The sequence below is a fragment of the Crinia signifera genome, chromosome 5 (genome assembly GCF_055691185.1).
Source record: "Crinia signifera chromosome 5, ASM5569118v1, whole genome shotgun sequence".
Lineage (NCBI taxonomy): Eukaryota > Metazoa > Chordata > Amphibia > Anura > Myobatrachidae > Crinia > Crinia signifera.
In genome coordinates, this window is record NC_139221.1 from 164,220,893 (window position 1) to 164,238,691 (window position 17,799).

Below are 17,799 nucleotides of genomic sequence, written 5' to 3' on the forward strand. Positions count from 1 at the left end.
CCAGGAAGTCTTCAACCCTATGTTATGTATCCTAGCAGTTATTGATGGGGATGTGCTAGACAAACCTACTCAATGGTATATTATTAACCTTTGTACCTTGGTAAAGGTCTGCATTGCCAGGACATGGCTGGCATCCAATGGGCCCACATTGAGAGAGTGGATATCTTTAACGAATGATTTGGTCAGACACCAAGGGGCTTGGAAAAAAATATTATAATATTTGGAACAGATGGATAGACTTTACATTCATGCACCAAAATTGATGTGTAACAAAAGTGATTCTGTAAATGTACTTCATGCTATGTTCATGCTAAATGTACTTCATGCTATTTCTGGGGCAGGTTTGTCCTGCCCCAGAAATACTCACCACCGAAGCTGCTGCTGCTACCCTCTGCAGCAGCCCCTGCTCCCCTGGAGCATCTGCTTCTAGCTACTGCTGTTTGCAGCCCCACGGAGAAGTTCGGGACCGCACTGGGGGTAGGACTCAGGCATTTGTGTGTTCAGGCAAATGAACACCCAAATGGCCCCGAACGGCAACAGGGTGGCGCGGGGGCCATGGCGTATGGGGTGAGGAGGGGGGGGGGGTGGCTGCTGTTGCTAAATGGTGATGCACACCTGCATATCGGTGGCATAGCCGGAAGTTTTCCGGAAGAGCCCTGCCAGAAGCACAACTCAGTCCGGAGATTAACCGAATGGGTTAAGGGATAGCATTCAGGAGTACAATAAGATTATCAGTGGGAACCAGCATGGATTTGTGAGGAATAGGTCATGCCTAACTAATTTAAATTGGCTTCTATGAGGAGGCACGTGAGAACTTAGATCTGGACAATGCAGTAGAAGTGGTCTACTTAGATTTCACAAAGGCCTTTGATACAGTGCCTCATATGAGCTTGATCTACAAAATAAGGGAGATGGGACCGGGTAGCATCATTTACACTTTGGTTTAGACCGGCGGCCGGGCATTGCCATAGGGCATACACACTGATTGATTTGTGCTCAATTTCTAAGCGATTTAGCCAAATCGCTTAGAAATTAAGTAGAAATCTACCATGTGTATGGCCCATTAGAGGGGATATGATGAATATATACAAATACATAAAGGGTCAATACGGCAAACTAACAGGCGATCTGTTTACCAGAAGGACTGTACATAGAACATGCGGTTACCCCCTAAGGTTAGAGGAGAGGAAGTTTCTCACCAAGCGTAGGAAACATTTCTTAGCAGTAAGGACAGTTAATTAAATGGAGTAATCTGCCCGAGAAGCTTGTGATGTAGTAATAATTATAATAATAATCTACCAAGTTATTTATATTCAATTGATTAATTTAGACAATTTTTTAGCAGAATATAGTATCCAGGGGTATAATAATTTATTATAATGTAGTATAGTGGACACAGATCGGACAGCCACTGTGGGTCATTTGGGACTCTGGTTTATAATGAATACGGTAACCTCATCTGGGTAATTTACACCACAGGAGATCAGTTATAGGTTGAACGTAATAAACTAGTGTCTTTTTTCATCCTCACAATCTCTATGTTACTATGTAACATGCTAGAGTATTGTTATTTTTTTTACTACTAATGTTGGGATTGCACATACAATATTTTACCTGTATAGCAACTAAATTGTATATTCTGTGTTTTTAGGAACTACCTTTGTTATTTGAGTTTTTCCTATTTGGGGTTAATTTACTAAAGCTTCTAAAAATGAGAGGTAATGGTGCCCATAGTAACGAATCAGATTCTGTCTGTCATTTTTTAGGATGCAATAGAGAAATAATAGACATAATCTGATTGGTTGATATGAGCAACATCACCTCTTTACTAAATTGACCCCCTTGTGTTATTTGACTAATGATTATATTACTTATATTTACTCATTATGTATACTGTAGCAGCTGATATGTTTTTTTTTTTTTTCATATTTTTGTCCAAGGGAGTTAATTGAAGTCGGTTGTGAAGATTCCAAGCTGGCATTTAAATTAAAGGGTTTTGTTACTAATGCCAACTATTCAGTGAAGAAATGCATTTTCCTGCTGTTCATAAATGGCAAGTATTTACTGACCTTGACAACATCCTGGATATAGTACTGTCTTTAGGTGCTAGAGTGAATGCTGGTCTAAATAATGGGTTGCCGGATGGGATCCCGACAGCCATTTACCCGACGTAGGGATCCCGGCAGTCAGAACCCCCGACACAGAGGGAGAATAGAATAGGTGGCGAGCCACAGTGCCCGCAGCGTGGCGAGCACAGCGAGCCGGCAAGGTGCTTTGTTGAGCTCACCATGCTGTCTGGGTCCGGCCAGTCGGGATCCCGACTGTCGGAACCCTATACCACACCCCCAAATAATATTCCCCACCCCTAAATAAAAGTCCCCACCACTGCTCTAACATTTTCCCTGCCTGTTGGCTAGAGCACTGACAACGGAGTCATTGTCCCCTTCCAGGCTCCAATGCACCCAAGGGATACACAATACGCGTCGATGTCGATACGCGTCGACAATGAAGTAAGATACAGTAGCTCCAAGTGCAGACCCACCAGCCAGGACAGCTCTAGAACCCATTCTGTGTTTGACTTGGACTTTCACATTTCTTCAGGATGGAGGGCAGGGGGGCTAATCGAAGCAGTTAAAGTTTTTTTTTATTTTTATTAAGGACTCAGCAGTGTACCTCCAGCCAATACCCCACAAGCCGCACGGGACTTTCCTGGGTGGCAGGGACGCATGCGATCCATCACAATTTGTTGTGATGGTTTGCATGCAACCCTGTTTCCCGCCTGACCCGCCACCGGGAGGGAGGTCCAGTGGTTGGGCAGCCAGCAGGTCCGACCACCGACTCAGGCCTGATGCGCATGGTACCACGCATCGGACCTGAGGGGACATCAAACTGACCCGATTTTGGCCGATTTGAAGCCTTTAGCAGACATTGAAGTGGTATTTTTTTAAATGGCAGAAGAAAAGCGGCACCTGAGTTCCCTCTCTTTGCTTAGCTTGAAGATGCTAGTAGAGGTATGGGCTCATTCTGACAAGCTTATTTTTAGTGTCTGAACGCATTGCCACATTTTATCCACTTCCAGCCACATATAGGGGGAGATTCAGAACTGGTTTGCCAGTAATGGGTCTGCGCATGGGCGAATATGCACATGTGCAGGCCCCCTGTGCGACTTCCTTTGGCGAGTATTACACTCACCAAGGTATAAGCTTTGTGAAGGAAGGGAAAGGGGCATTCAGGGAAAAGGCCCAGTCTTGTATGGACATCCCCATAAAAATTCTGTGCGTTACCCAGCAAACGCTGGCGTGTCAATGCTTGCTCGGGAAGGCAACGCCCGCACCAAATTCTGCCATCTCCGTCGGAAATAAAAGTCAGTCTCTACTGACTTTGTTTGCAAACGGGTGAAAAATAATTCAATGGTGAGCGACCATCGAATGATTTTTCATTTGTGCGGCCACATGTGATGGGATCTGTGAGCGTACACATCCTTTTCTATGCTGCAGGATGTATAAGTGAGTGGCTCTCCATCGAGAAGTCATACAACTCTTGGTTCAACACAATCACAAGCTTCTGAGCTACTGCTCCCACACCTAAGTCCAGTAGCCCTTCTGGTTGCTGCCCTAGCATTTCGGTGCTTTTCTACTCAATATCTTTTCTACAATTTCAGTGATTCTGCAGTTGAAGCTGGAGGGCTTACTTTGTTTGGTGTGCATCTATGGGGTTCAATGCAAGGTCCTTCAGTCTCTCACAAGTCCTGTCTTCTGCTCAGGCCTCCACCTTTCACCTTTAAAGTACAGGTTTAAGCTCTTTTTATCCTCTTCCAAGATAAGCTGTCACCTTTTTTCTGATGTACAGACCTTTTAGGTAGGTTGTCCTCTATGTGCAGCCTCTTTTTATTCTGCTGGTGGCTCTGTAAAAATTGTCCCTGGTGCCAAAAGCACTCCAGTCCGCTTCTTTTAAACCTTAGATTGCTTAAGTGGAAAATGATTTTTTTTTTTTTTTTTTTCCATTTACAATTGCATGGACCTGGAAAGTGTTGAGTTTAGTGCTTTGTCCTGGTGCTCCTCCTTTTTTTTTCCATCCTGACTGTGCTGTCCTTTGGACTTGTGTCTGGGTTTCCTTTCTAAGGTCATGTCCCAGTTCCATATCAACCATTAAATTGTGGTTTCTTCCAGGTACAAGATTCTTCTCTAGAACAGGCTTTCTTGAATATTGTGTGGGCTCTCTGGATTTACGTGAACAGGACATGGGTAGATCTGATTTGCTTTTCATAACATAGGACTTGGACACTAAGCAGACTGGCCTGTAGCTCTGCCTTTCTGTCCTCCATCCTTTGTTCCCTGGCAAACTTTCTGTTCCCGTCCTTCCACTGAGGACAGGAACTTGGTAATATCATCAGCACAGGAAGTGACAAAATCCCTACATTAAAAGGAGACTGGCAAATTGCAGGAGAGCAGGCTGAGCTCAGTTTACTTGCTACTCCAAAACCGTTGAAGCAGCTGAGCTGTTCACACACTGAGGTTCACAACTGATCGCTTCCCTGCTGCCTAGTAACCACCAGAAACAACCAAGGTTTGATAGCACATGTACAGTACCACACTGTCCCCTTCTTTAGGGTGGACCCTGGACACCCACTAAGTATAGGTCAGAACTGAAGACAAGACCAGAACAACGATTCACAGGACAGTCTTGTTTCCGACGGGTCCCTCTATATTGCTTAGGTGTGAACAAAGTAATTCCAAATAAGTTGTTTGAACTAAAGGTACTCTCAAGCAAAGAAAGTTCATCAGCTTCAGAATCATAATCCGAGTTGGAATCCACATCCAAAGGAAGTTTTTTTCTTAGAAACAGATGATATTGGAGAAGCACGGCTTGGCTGAGCGTAGGCAGGGCATTTGACAGACTAGGCATTGCGGGACTGTCTCTGTCCTGTGAAAAAGTGGTGAACAGGCCTGAGTAGTATAGCCAACAGTTAATTTCTGGACTTGTAGTGTAGGTGAAGATGTTATTGTGCTGTGAACCACCTGAAATTAAATTTTCTTAATGTGCCCATACACGGTGCGTTTTCACCGTGCGATGCGCGCTTCCACAGGCATCTCATCGCACAGTACAAAAAGTATGTGCTTCACATACTTTTTGTACTGCCCTTGGATCGTATAGCACTCAAATCGCATTCAAAGTGCATGCTTTTGCGATCCAGCCCATAACGGGTGGTATCATTGCACCGTGTATAGGCACCTTTAGAGACACTTAATCTTTCTTTTTAGAGTACTTGGCCAAAGGCACAGAGCTCCCAGGAGATCCAAAAAGTAATTAATTTGGGATCAGCCACCTCCAATGTAATATTACATTTTAAAACTTCCAGTCTCTCATCGGTAGATGACTAGATCTGGATCTTGGTCTTCAGGAGGATCCCCTTTTCCATCTCACCATATACCTATACCTATAATGATCCCTGTGTCCTAAGACTTACATTCTGTATTTAAACGTTTCACCTTAATTCTTATTTATATTTTTATTTGCAGCAAGACTTGTAGAATCCACTGCATTAAAGAAAGCAATAGAGACTGTTTATGCTGCTTATTTGCCAAAGAATACCCATCCTTTCTTGTATCTGAGGTGAGCATTGTAGCTATTGGTTATACAGAGAGAACTGTTATGTTATTAGTATATTTCCTATTACCTCTTTTTCAATTATCATGCGTATTTTGTTATTTAAAAGTATATGTGACTGTAAGATGCCAGAGGGGTTGAGCACATCCTCTTTGGTGGTTCCATGCACAGTGATTTGCGAAGGTGCGTCTTGATTCTGTCAAAGTGAATGTTTTGCTAGATAATAGTGTTAAGAGAAAGTAGTTTGAACCAGGAAAGTAGATACACTGGAGCTCGAAAGGACTTCCATTTTTTGATCCAGCTCTAAGCCAATTAAGATTGTGTCTTGTAAATGATTGCCTCTTTAAAAACAAAATGTCAGAGTTTGACCAGCATCCTGTGCAGCTGCCAAACTCGAATACTATTACATCTGGCCCCTTATGTTGACATCACCTTTAGTGGCATCTAGAAACTCACTAGTGAATGTTGCAACAGAGTATTTTACAAGTTTAATCTCTCTGTTTTCCAATTCTAATTGCTTGTGTGGCCTACTACTCTGCCACATTTCCCACTAGATTATGTCAATCTGCGTTTCCCAGAAGTGCAATATTTACTTAGTATTGTTAATATCCTACATTTTGTATTGTTTAGATAAAACATGACACCAGTGTTCGCGAAAACCACCCAAAAAAGTGGGTCCCGGGGACCCTTCACTTCTAAAAATTGGGGTCCTGCCTGACCTTTTCTGGGTCCCAACGGAATAAAGCCTCCTCTCCCCTTCTCCCCAGCATGGCACATGTGGGTCGGGGGGGGGGGGAGTATGAATTGGGCCACTCGCCTAAAGATACATATATACTAGAAACTATCTAAACCTCTACACAGGGACAGTGCGCGCCAAAGGCGCGCTAAAAATTTAGGGCAATTTTTTTTTTGGGGGGGGGGGGGGGGGGAGTGGTGTGGTCACATAGTTGTACCAATTCACATTACAGCACACACCATTATGCCCAGTAGACATTACAGCACACACAGTTATGCCCAGTACACATTATAGCACACACCGTTATGCCCAGTAAACATTATAGAACACACCCTTATGCCCGGTACACATTACAGCACACCATAATGCCCAGTACACATTACAGCACACCATAATGCCCAGTATATTACAGCACACCCCGTAATGCCCAGTACATATTACAGCACACACCGTTATGCCCAGTACACATTACAGCACACCCCGTAATGCCCAGTACATATTACAGCACACACAGTTATGCCCAGTACATATTACAGCACACACAGTTATGCCCAGTACATATTACAGCACACCATAATGCCCAGTATGTATTATAGTACGCACTGTAATGCCCAGTATATATTATAGCACATAAGTGCTGCTTACCTACAGTACATGTTGTTGCCAGGGGTTATATGCTCCTTGCAGGGGTTACATGCTGGTTGGCGCAGGGGGGGGGGGTTATGCTGGTTGCCACAGGGGGGTTGCCGTGGGGGTGGGGGGGTTATTCTGGTTACGGGGGGGGGGGGGTGTCTGGTAAGGCTGATACACTGGGGAGTGGGCTGTCTGCAAGGCGGGGGACTGGATGTGGCTGGAAGAGCTGAAACGCTGCTCTGATTTGAGCAGCGTGTCAGCTTTTCCAGCCTCATCCAGTCCCCCACTGCACTGACAGCACGCTCACCTCTTATGCTGAGAGTTGCCATATCACATCCCGTCCCCCGCTCTCAGCAGCAGAATGAATTTACACGGCGGGGGGCGGGGGATGCCACAAACACTGTTACCGTGAACCAGGCTGCCGCTGCTGCTCTCAAAATAAATGGCAGGGCGCGCGGCATTAATGATTGGCAGGGCTTGCACCTGCAGTGATTGGCTGCCGGGCGGCCACTGTGCAGTGATTGGGTCCCGGCGGCCGCTGCACTGGCTTTTACAGCGGCTCACGCCACGGCGGCTCAGCCTCACAGGCGCAGCTCAGCGCGTCCTCGGGGACTCCTTCAGTTTCAAAAACTGAGTCCCCGGTGAGCGTTTAAGGGTAAAATACGCGCTATAGCGCGTATTTGCGAACCCTGGACACTGTTAAATGATGCATGTTGCCTCTATACTTTTTAGATTGCAGTTGTGTGTTACTCATATTGTCTCTTCTAAACCTATATTTTGTGATTTACTGTTACTTATTGTGTGTTACATTGATGATCCTAGTTTGGACATATCGCCTCAAAATGTTGATGTAAATGTTCATCCAACAAAGCATGAAGTCCACTTCCTGCATGAAGAAAGCATCATCGAACGAGTCCAGCAACACATTGAAAGCAAACTTCTGGGGTCGAACTGCTCTAGGATGTACTTTACCCAGGTTATTGATACTGGCACATTTTTCTATTTTTCTGTTTTTCTGTTGCTTTTTCCCTTACATGTTATTTCTTGTTCATTTTAAAAACTTCTTTAAGATTTTGTTTATAATGAAAATAAAATAGTGACCAGGTTTTTGATAAAATCCCTGAACACACTATTAAGAGTGAAAGGTAATGAGAACATGAACAGTATTTTTCCATGTTTTAGCTGAAACATCTGAGTTTCAATCCCATGTAATGGGCCCCATACATCAGCAATCACAATTTATGGATTTCCAGATACAGGGATTTTTTGGCCAGATAAATGGATTTTACAATCTATCTGACTTTGCCCACACATTACAGATTTATTTCAGTGATCGGCAGATTTTTCCATCTAAAGATTGCATCTTCATATCTGGAAATTGCCCAATCGATTGTCATTTCAGCTGTTCATAATGTAAATAGATGAAGAAGACGAATTGGGAATGCCCACACATATAAAAAAGATCTGCAGATAATACCAGATTATTAAGCATGTTTAAAAACCTGATTAAGCAATCGATTGGTGATTTTGATTGGGATTGCCAAAAGGGGGAGCCCACACATCTAAAATTAATTGTGGCAATCATCTCCATATCTGAAAATTGTCACAATTAATTGCTGATGTATGGGGCCCTTAAGATTGTATCCCTTCTTGCTCCTGTGATTATTATTTTTTTCAGCAAACTGAATTTTTATTAATCATAAAAGAGAATAGTACACTGGTATGTAGTATCTTGATTACAACATTAGTTTTGGTTCAGAAATAACAAACATTTTGATACTATAAAAACAACCACTTATTCAAGTATTGGCAAAAGAAAACAAGAGGAGAGAAGAGAAAGAAGGGGGAGGATATAGTAAAGGAGAAGTAAATAGAGAAAGAAAGAATTGAGGGATTTGTCATCGTGGTGTTAGAATGCCGAGTCAGACGTCGGTATCATTAAGCGGGAGATTCTTTGAAGGTGAGCCATGACTGCCAAGTGGTTGTAAATATGGAGGAAGGCATTTGTTCTTCCATAGCCATATAAAAATCAACCCTCTGTATCCAGAGGGTTGATTTGCCCGTCTCCCTGAAGTGGAGACGGGCACGGACCCTCTGTCCAGCCGCCGAGAGATGCGCATCCCAGTTTAATGGAGTCCTTCTCCAACGTCGCTCGCCAGAGGGGACGTTCTGGCAGGTGCCAGGCAACAACGAGTGGGACCGTTGGGTATCAGAGAGTTCACACTGGAGGCCCCTATGCCGATCTTTTACATAAGAAGGAACCCGGAGTGAGAGACTAGTTAAGCAAATTTGATATACTGTAGCTGTGATATCAAATGTCTAGGTGCAGATTTGGCTAAGCATAGGTTTTCACAAGGAGTTGGGAGTCCAACCCCCAGTGCGCGCCGGTAATGAGGCAATAAAATGCCTTAATTGCAGGTAGGCCCAGAAAGTATTGACTGGTAGGCCATAGATCTGGGTCAGTTCTTTGTAACGAAGACCCAGGGTCCAATCAGCTGGGCCAACTTTGACACACCAGCTTAGGCCCATGCAGAAAGGTATGACTGGGAGAGAGAGCAGGGGGGTAGATCTGGGTTAAACAATAACGGCATGGGTGAGAGAAGTCTCGGACTAAAGTTAGGCAGATATCTGAATTTTTTCCAGCAGTGTAATGTCAGCTTTATAGTTCAGGAGCCAAGACAGGGTGTGAATGTGGGTGCCTGTGGTAGAACCTGCAATCGTCGGTCATTGTTTAACAGCAGGATAGTGTGACATTTCAATAATTAAGTGTGTGGCATGTTAATAACTAAGAAAGTGTGGGAGTTGCAAACCTCCATCCTCCCGCCTCCTTATGAGGATTGATTTGGCCTCCTCACTGTGATTTAACAGCGCAAGACTGTGGTCCATGCTAATCAGAACATTCCCACAGTAAACCAATGTGTTCTAACAGGGACATGGCGTGTGAAACACAAGGGGCAGATATTTTCAAATCTATGTTTGCCATGTGCTGGTGGAGTGGTATGGAACGGATGGATTGAGTGGTATATAGCAGGTAGAAAACATTGCTACATTTATCTCACACTGCTCTGCCATAATTCTTTGGATTTGCCCAGCTGGGATCCAGTTAGCATATGCGCCGTCATTATGTCAGCAGTCGGAATATCGACCCATGATTCCCAACATTGGTCAGAAGACCCGCGTCTTATTCCTGTTGGCATCCTAATTGTAAAATGCAGGGGTGGTTAGGGTAAGGTTGTGCGTGGTGCGAGGTTTGAGCACTAGAGGGAAGCTTAGGCTGGGGTGGGGGGTTGTTAGGGCCAGACTGTGGGGGGAAGTTGGGCATGCTGCTATGTCTGAAGCTGCAGCATCAGATCATCTGCATGAACATCAACCCTCTTGAGTAACGCTCCAGTAACTCAGGGGTATAAGTCAACATGGTCATTAGGTCGACATGGGGTAGGTCGGCAGTCAAAAGGTCGGCATTGCTTTTTTCACTTTTTTTTATCCCGAATGTCGACACAGTCAACGTGGACACTAAAAACGTGCGCCACGTGCCCTCAAAGGGCTCACCATGCTTTGTGCTCAGTGCCTCACTACGCTCAGTGCACTATTTTCCCACCACACCTTAGTGGATGGTAGGGCATAAAATACCGGCTGTGGGCTCAAAAAAAAAGTGAAAAACCCCATGTTGACCTAACGCATGTGTCAGCCTAATGACCCTGTTGACTGAACCCCATGTCAACCTTCAGGTGTGTTGACCTTGATGTCTGTTGACCCAATGCATGTCGACTTTCCTATTGTCGACCTAACAACCGCATATGTACTCAGGATGCTCTTTTTTTTTTTTTTTTTTTTTTTACTCACATTTTTCTTGTCAGGGTCCATGGGTTCCTGTTGGCACTCAGTCTTGCTTTTTTTTTTTTTTATATAACCTTTTATTTCCTCCTGGTGTCATTTTATTTCCTTTGTGACCTTTGCTAAATGTAAACAAATCCTTATTTTATGTACCATCTTGTTTAGTGTATACTCATCTAAGTATCAGTTTGCTTATGCTTTGGGGAAGTAATTACTTTGTAAACTAATACAGTTAGTGTCTTGCACAGTATTGAAGACAGCCATATACAGTACTGTATATATTAGTGATAACTATGTGGCACATAAGATATTGTCCTATCAGAGCCTGTAATATTAAATCTGACCTGTCTTGTTTATACCTGTGTATCTTGTGATCCATTTTGTACATCGGCTTTAATAGTCCTTCTGCTTGTTTTGTGCATAGACATTGTTGCCGGGTGCATCTATTGGTGCTAGTGAAGTGGTGAAGCCTATTTCCAGCACATCTTCGGCACCTCAGAAGGCAAGTGACAAGGTGTACGCACATCAGATGGTACGCACAGACTCCAGAGAGCAAAAGTTGGATGCTTTTCTTCAGCCTTTGTCCATACAAAAGCTTTCTAGTGTGCCTGCAGAGAGCCATAGCTCCAAAGTGGTTGAAAATCAGAAGGCTGATACAGGACAGTCCCAGGACACTACTGTGGAAGATCTGAGTGATCTTGAAATGCTTGACGCTTCTGATGTCACTGCTATTATGAATGAGTGTGAATTACCTCCAGACATTGCTGAAGCAAGCACATCTTCAAATATTGAGCCAACCAGGTAATGGCACTTGCACTGACTATAGACTTGTGTGATTAGTCTATGGTTTGAATACATCACTGATTTATAATGGTCCCTTGTTTTCTTCAGCCACTAATAACACAAGGAGAATGCTGGGTATATTCTGGTGAACTGGACTGGTCACCAAACAGTTATTATTTTTTCCCAGTAGCCCAGGCTTCCTCTCCTCTATACCCTGCTCTTAGCCACAGGCATCTAGTTTCATGGAGAAGGGCACTATTTTAAAGGGACTGCTCTCAAGCAGCTTTTTCATAGATCGTTTATTTTATTAACACATGAGCCACTGGCAAGCCATTACCAGATGCACATGGGACAGTTTTCCTGCTGGCTGTCACCAGAATTGTCTCTGCACCCTCACTAGGCCACCAGAGGGATTCTTATGGTAACAGGGCACTATACAGTGTTGCGGCCATTACCTGGGCTCTAGGCCAGTCAGGGAAGGTAGGCTTTCCCTGTAAGCCCCTCCTCCAACCCTTTGACGTGTCCCCTCCAGCAACTGTTTTTTTTTTCTTCTTCTCCATTACTGAGATGTAGGCAACAATTGTAGCACATTGCCTGCCTCAGCACCTCAGAAGAGAGAAGCATGGGCTCTTGTCTCCCTGTATACGTCACTCCTGCAGATTAGACAGATTAGCTTCTTTCTTCCCTGTTAGGGTTGGATTATGGAGCACTATTTACTCATTGGTCCTTTTCATTGGATATTTGGTTTGCATGTACTGTATTTGTAAGTGTTTAGGAGTACTGTATTTATTTACTGTCTCTGCATTTGAGTGCATACTGTGTTTAGCCTGTATTTTGACTCTCTTGGTTAGTTTTGCTCACTTTCTGTTTATTTGTACATTCAGTTGTAAACACTGGTTTATTTATTGGCATTCACATAAACATACTTGTCTGTATAGCGTTGCTTATTAATGTATCTTTTGGAGCTCTAACATTCAGGGCACGACCCCTTTATTGCACACCTCAGTTGGGAAAACTTTTGTGTGTAGGTGCTCTCTTGGAATTGCATTAAGATGTCTTTCAAAAGCAAGGCATCCATGGAGGTGTTGCATATCTGTTGAACCTGTGCTGAAGTACTTTCAGGACCACATTGGTTTTTGTGTTGTGTGTTACACAGATATGCACTGTAAGGTCCTTTCGGCCACAACTTCCAGGCAGGAATTGGCACAAGCTCCTGCACTTTCACAGGTAATGTTGCGGTCACTTAATCAGCTTGCAAAACCCAGGCCCGCTCTTCCTGCTAGTCTACCTACAGGTTCGGTCCAGGCAACCAGCTCGGGGGGAGCTGTCTGCCATAGAATGACTGCGGATGCTATTCTTCACTTAGTTAGTGCAGGTGTTGGCGCAGGTGTCAGCATCTTTCCAGAAGATGCTAGATAGGGTTCACCCTTCCAAGCTCCAGCCTACCAGGTGGAGTAGCTCTAAACCCTGTCTGGTTATGACTCATACACTCATACACTCATACAGGTTTCCTTCGATCACAAACATAGTCTTTTCATTACCTTGGATATTGAGACCTCCTCTACTCTGGAGAACCCCCTACCACAGGTGGGTTTGGAGTCCCTGATCAAGGCAAATAAATACTGCACTTTTGACAAGTACCACCCCAGCATTTAAGTATCAGAAGAAAGTAGCCTTTGAGCTCCCTTCTTCTGCTTAACTTAACTTGTCTCTAGTAGAACACATAAATACAAGTTCCCATCTTGGAGAACCCTCTGGCTTTGTATATGGAACGCCAATGCAGACTATAGCCCCATTGTCACACAGCGACTTGTGCTGTTGAGCAATCTAGTTAGCACAGATCGCTCAGCACACAATACTTGCTAGACCGCCCATACACACAAAGCAATTTGACTGCATGTGCTCTGTTCTGAGCTGGTAATGCTGACCAATGGGATTGCAAATCACCATTGATATGGGGTATGCATAGGGAGTTTTTTGTAATAAGTCCAGTCATAAAGTTGTACATGTGTTCATGTAGGAGGAAGAGACCACGCACAGAGTCTGATACTGAAATGGCTGAAGATGAGGCTGATGCATCAGTGACAGCAGCCTCCATACCAAGGAGAAGAGTTATCAGCTTAAGCAGTGTAATAAGCTTGCAGAAAGATATTGAGGACAAAGCTCACAGAAGTACGTAAGATGATTGTATTCCTCAATGCATTGTGATTGGAAATCTCTCATTGTTTATGCATTTTCAATTCCTGCATCCAAAATGAACATACCATGCCACAGGTGGAAAATTTGATTACATCTAGCTTTTAGTATCTGATTATACAAAATGCCTCAGCATGCCTTGTGACCTCCAATTCTATTGTTACCAGCAGTATACTCACGTACAGTGGTGCTACTGTCATCCAATGGTATTGTCACTAGCAATATACCAATTGAGTGGTGCCCTCAGCAGCAGCATATGGACGCACAGTGGTATGAATACAAGCTGCATCCACATATAGAGATGCTTTCACCATCAGTATACTGATGTACAGTGGTGCTGTCACCAGCTGCATCCAGAACCATTGAGGCTATTCAGAGGTATCCACACACTGTAAAGCTTCACCAGCTATATAAACTCGAATGACACTACTGTGCTTTGTTCTTGTGCACCAGTGTGTGCAGCAGCCCTCTCTTTATTTTCAATCATTTTGGATTTATTGCAGGCCTCCAGGACATGCTGCGCAATCACTCTTTTGTAGGCTGTGTAAGCCCACAATGGGCCCTGGCTCAGTATCAAACAAAGCTGTATCTTTTAAATACCACAAAATTGAGGTAAGAGCATCAGTAATGTCAGCTGTGGCATATGCAGCTCTCCCTGTGCTTGTGAGTACTGCTTTGCTACCGTCTGCTACTTTTTTTATTTTGGAGTAAATAAATGATGCTTTGTTTTTAAACACAGTAACTGTATTGTGAGTTCACATAATATGATTCACTCCCATGACCGATATCGTAGCGATATCTTTCAGTGAAGTCATCGGGTTTCTCCTTTGTTAACAATGTAGTCAAATTGAGCTGTAAGTACAGACGACAGAGGGCATCGTTAATGACCCGTGGGAACATGCATCGTTAACGATATTGAGAGTACACACTAAGCGATATTGCATATCACACAGAAAGGACAAAAATTAGCAATCTTGTTTAAAATATCGCTGTGTATGGGGCTTTTTGTTATTGTAGTGCTGAAAAAAGCAAGAAGTATTTGTTTACCTGCATCTATTTGTGTCTAGGAAATGTGTATATGTATTGCATGTTTTTATTTTTAAATGTCATACATGCTTATGTGCTGTATCCAATTAGTGGTAATTTATAAAGATTAATGAATTTGCCGGGTGCTATCCAATTAGCCCCCATACCCAGCACTTATTGGGGATTAAGCATAACCCGCCATAAGACACCCTTGCCCCATCTAGCTCCCTCACTTCCTGCAGCCTAACCCTCACCCCCTTGCAGCCTAACCCTCCTACCCACCCCACCCTGCAGCTGAATCCTAACATCCACTTCTGAGTACCTAACCCTAAGTCCCCGACTACTGGCTAAACCTAATCGCTTCCCAATTGGATAGCTCCAAAATTGCTAAAACGTTTTGCAGGTGTTTATTTAAATAGTGCAAATGTTTGTTAAGCATATTAAAACAATTGTAATGTTTTTGTTCATGGTAACTATTTTCCCTCTGCAGCCAGGAGCTCTTCTATCAAATACTTCTATATGATTTTGGGAATTTTGGCATAATGAGGTTATCCGTAAGTTCATTTACCATTACACATAAGAAAAATGGAAAATTGCCACAAAAAGATTGCTTATTTAACCCTTTGAGTGCCAAGTGATTTTGCAAAAATAGGTGTAATAATTGCCAAATTAAATTTTTATTCATCATAATAACCTGTAATGTTTATTTTATATAGGAAATATAATATTTTTTTTACACAACATTTTTTTATTTGAATTTATATCATAACAAATGTTAGCAATGCTGGTATTTTTAGCAGATATTTTGCACATCGCTCACAGAGATGTCGGCACTCAAAAGGTTAATATCTTATCTGTTTGGGGGTGTTTTTTATTTTTCTTCTGAGAAAAGTGCGACCGGCATAGGTGGGGCGGAGCTTGACGCACATGAGACATTTTCTATAGGAATGGCAGGGCAGGATAAGCGAGTCTTCTGGACATTGTACAATTTCATCATTAAAAAGGTTCATTATTATTTTCTATATGAAGCCCTGCTCATGGGTTCCCAAATGTGTGCGACACGATATCTTATTTTGTTTTTATATATAGTTTTTTTTGCAGAATAAGAAAGGTGTTGTATTGAGTGAGCTTTTCCCTTTAGCTTTAAAGCTTAAATTCTAATCACTTTAAATTGAAATCCTTTTCTTGGAGTTAAACAGATGATTTAATTTCTAGTGCTTTCTTTAGAATACCGGCAGCAGCGTTTCTGATGATCAGATCAAAGCACTAAATACAGTAAAAGCTTTTTCTTAAAGAACTTTCTATTTTAGCAGACCCTTTCACAAAGAGCATTTTATTCGCCCATGATAATTTTTTTATGTAATCCACTATACATTTCCAGCTGCAATGAAAACCCAATAAAACAAGGGCAAGAGTGCTACTTATGCTGGATTATCTGTGACACCGCGGCAAAGGTTTTGTTGGTGGAGTCATCCACACGTGCAATATTCTGAAAGCTAACATTTTTTAGCTTAACTGAGCTAATGATTGACACCTTTGTTTTCTGATAACTCACTGTACAAAAACTATGTTTCTTGTACAATATGATTAAAAATATCATTTAGGTACTTGTGGAGTATCACGGCTCCCATCGTATGGCATCGTATGCCATATGTAGTGGCATACGATGGCATGCGATGCGATACGATTTTTGACCGATTTTTGAGCATTTTTGCTCAAAAATCATATGCCATCGCATCCCCATCGTATGGCATCATATGCTATATGTAGTGGCATACGATGGCATACGATTTTTTACCGATTTTTGAGCATTTTTGCTCAAAAATCGTATGCGATCGCATCGGATGGCATCCGATGCGATGCGATGGCACCCGATTTTGCACTGAAATGCATCAGAATGCATTGAAATATGTATTAAACTAGTGAAATGCCCCCAAATGTCATTTTTCATAGTGCACCACCCCCACTATCGACGTCAACCCGAAGCGTGGCGAGCGCAGCGGTACGCGTCCTACGACCTTTTCATACCCCCACTATCCACGTCGGCGTGGAGTTGAGAATAGAATAGTGTGGCGAGCGCGAAGCGTGGCGAGCGGACGCGGATACCTGTGAAGCCCGCGAGGGGACGCGTATAGCTGTGAAGGTATCCGCGGCCCCTCGCGGGGCTCGCTGCGCTCGCCACGCTTCGGGCTCGGTGGCTCGCTCCGCTCGCCACACTATTCTATTCTTAACTCCACGCCGACGTGGATAGTGGGGGTATGAAAAGGTCGTAGGACGCGTACCGCCGCCCCTCGCGGACTCGCTGCGCTCGCCACACTTCGGGTTGACGTTGATAGTGGGGGTGGTGCACTATGAAAGATGGCATTTGGGGGCATTTCACAAGTTTAATACACATTTCAATGCATTCTGATGCATTTCAGTGCAAAATCGGGTGCGATCGCATCGCATGCGATTTGTTCGCATGCGATGCGATACGATTTTTAGCATACAATCAGGATACGATGAAGGTCGTGGGAGCCGTGATACTCCACAAGTACCATCATTTATTTTAATCCTTTTATTGAGAGCAATAACTTATACAGTGTATGTTATTGTTTTATCAAAGATTTTTGTAATGTACCCTAAAAACTCAACAAAATGTTAGTTGGTAAAGGAAGTTCAGACAAGGGACAGAGGCCTGTATTCAATGCGGTCGGCCGTTTAATCCCCACGCCGGCCGATCACCCTATTCTACATTCCGGGGGAACCCTCACTGTTAAAGTTTATGTTATAGGATGTATTTCACAGATAGAGTTTGACAACATGCTTGAAAAATGAAAGGTTACAAGAGAGCCTGGTTAAGGCTCAGCTGCAGTTTCATACCTGAACATTAGCAAGTGAGAACTATTGGATATGTGAGGAAGATATGGTTATCAGAGGTGTAAAGCCAGGTACAGTACACACGATGCACTGTGTACAACTGGCTATATTGGCAGCAGCGGGTT

At 43.4% G+C, this 17,799-nt stretch overlaps 1 protein-coding gene across 1 annotated transcript in view; it reads left to right on the top strand.

Moving 5' to 3' along the window:
• MLH1 (mutL homolog 1) overlaps positions 1 to 17,799 on the top strand; it is a 91,130-nt gene that overhangs the window by 44,286 nt on the left and 29,045 nt on the right. Inside the window, exons 9-15 of the mRNA XM_083188225.1 lie at positions 1,941 to 2,053; positions 5,520 to 5,613; positions 7,799 to 7,952; positions 11,235 to 11,611; positions 13,614 to 13,765; positions 14,293 to 14,401; positions 15,306 to 15,369. Of these exons, the coding sequence (XP_083044351.1) occupies positions 1,941 to 2,053; positions 5,520 to 5,613; positions 7,799 to 7,952; positions 11,235 to 11,611; positions 13,614 to 13,765; positions 14,293 to 14,401; positions 15,306 to 15,369 (1,063 nt within the window). The remainder of the gene's footprint in view (positions 1 to 1,940; positions 2,054 to 5,519; positions 5,614 to 7,798; positions 7,953 to 11,234; positions 11,612 to 13,613; positions 13,766 to 14,292; positions 14,402 to 15,305; positions 15,370 to 17,799) is intronic.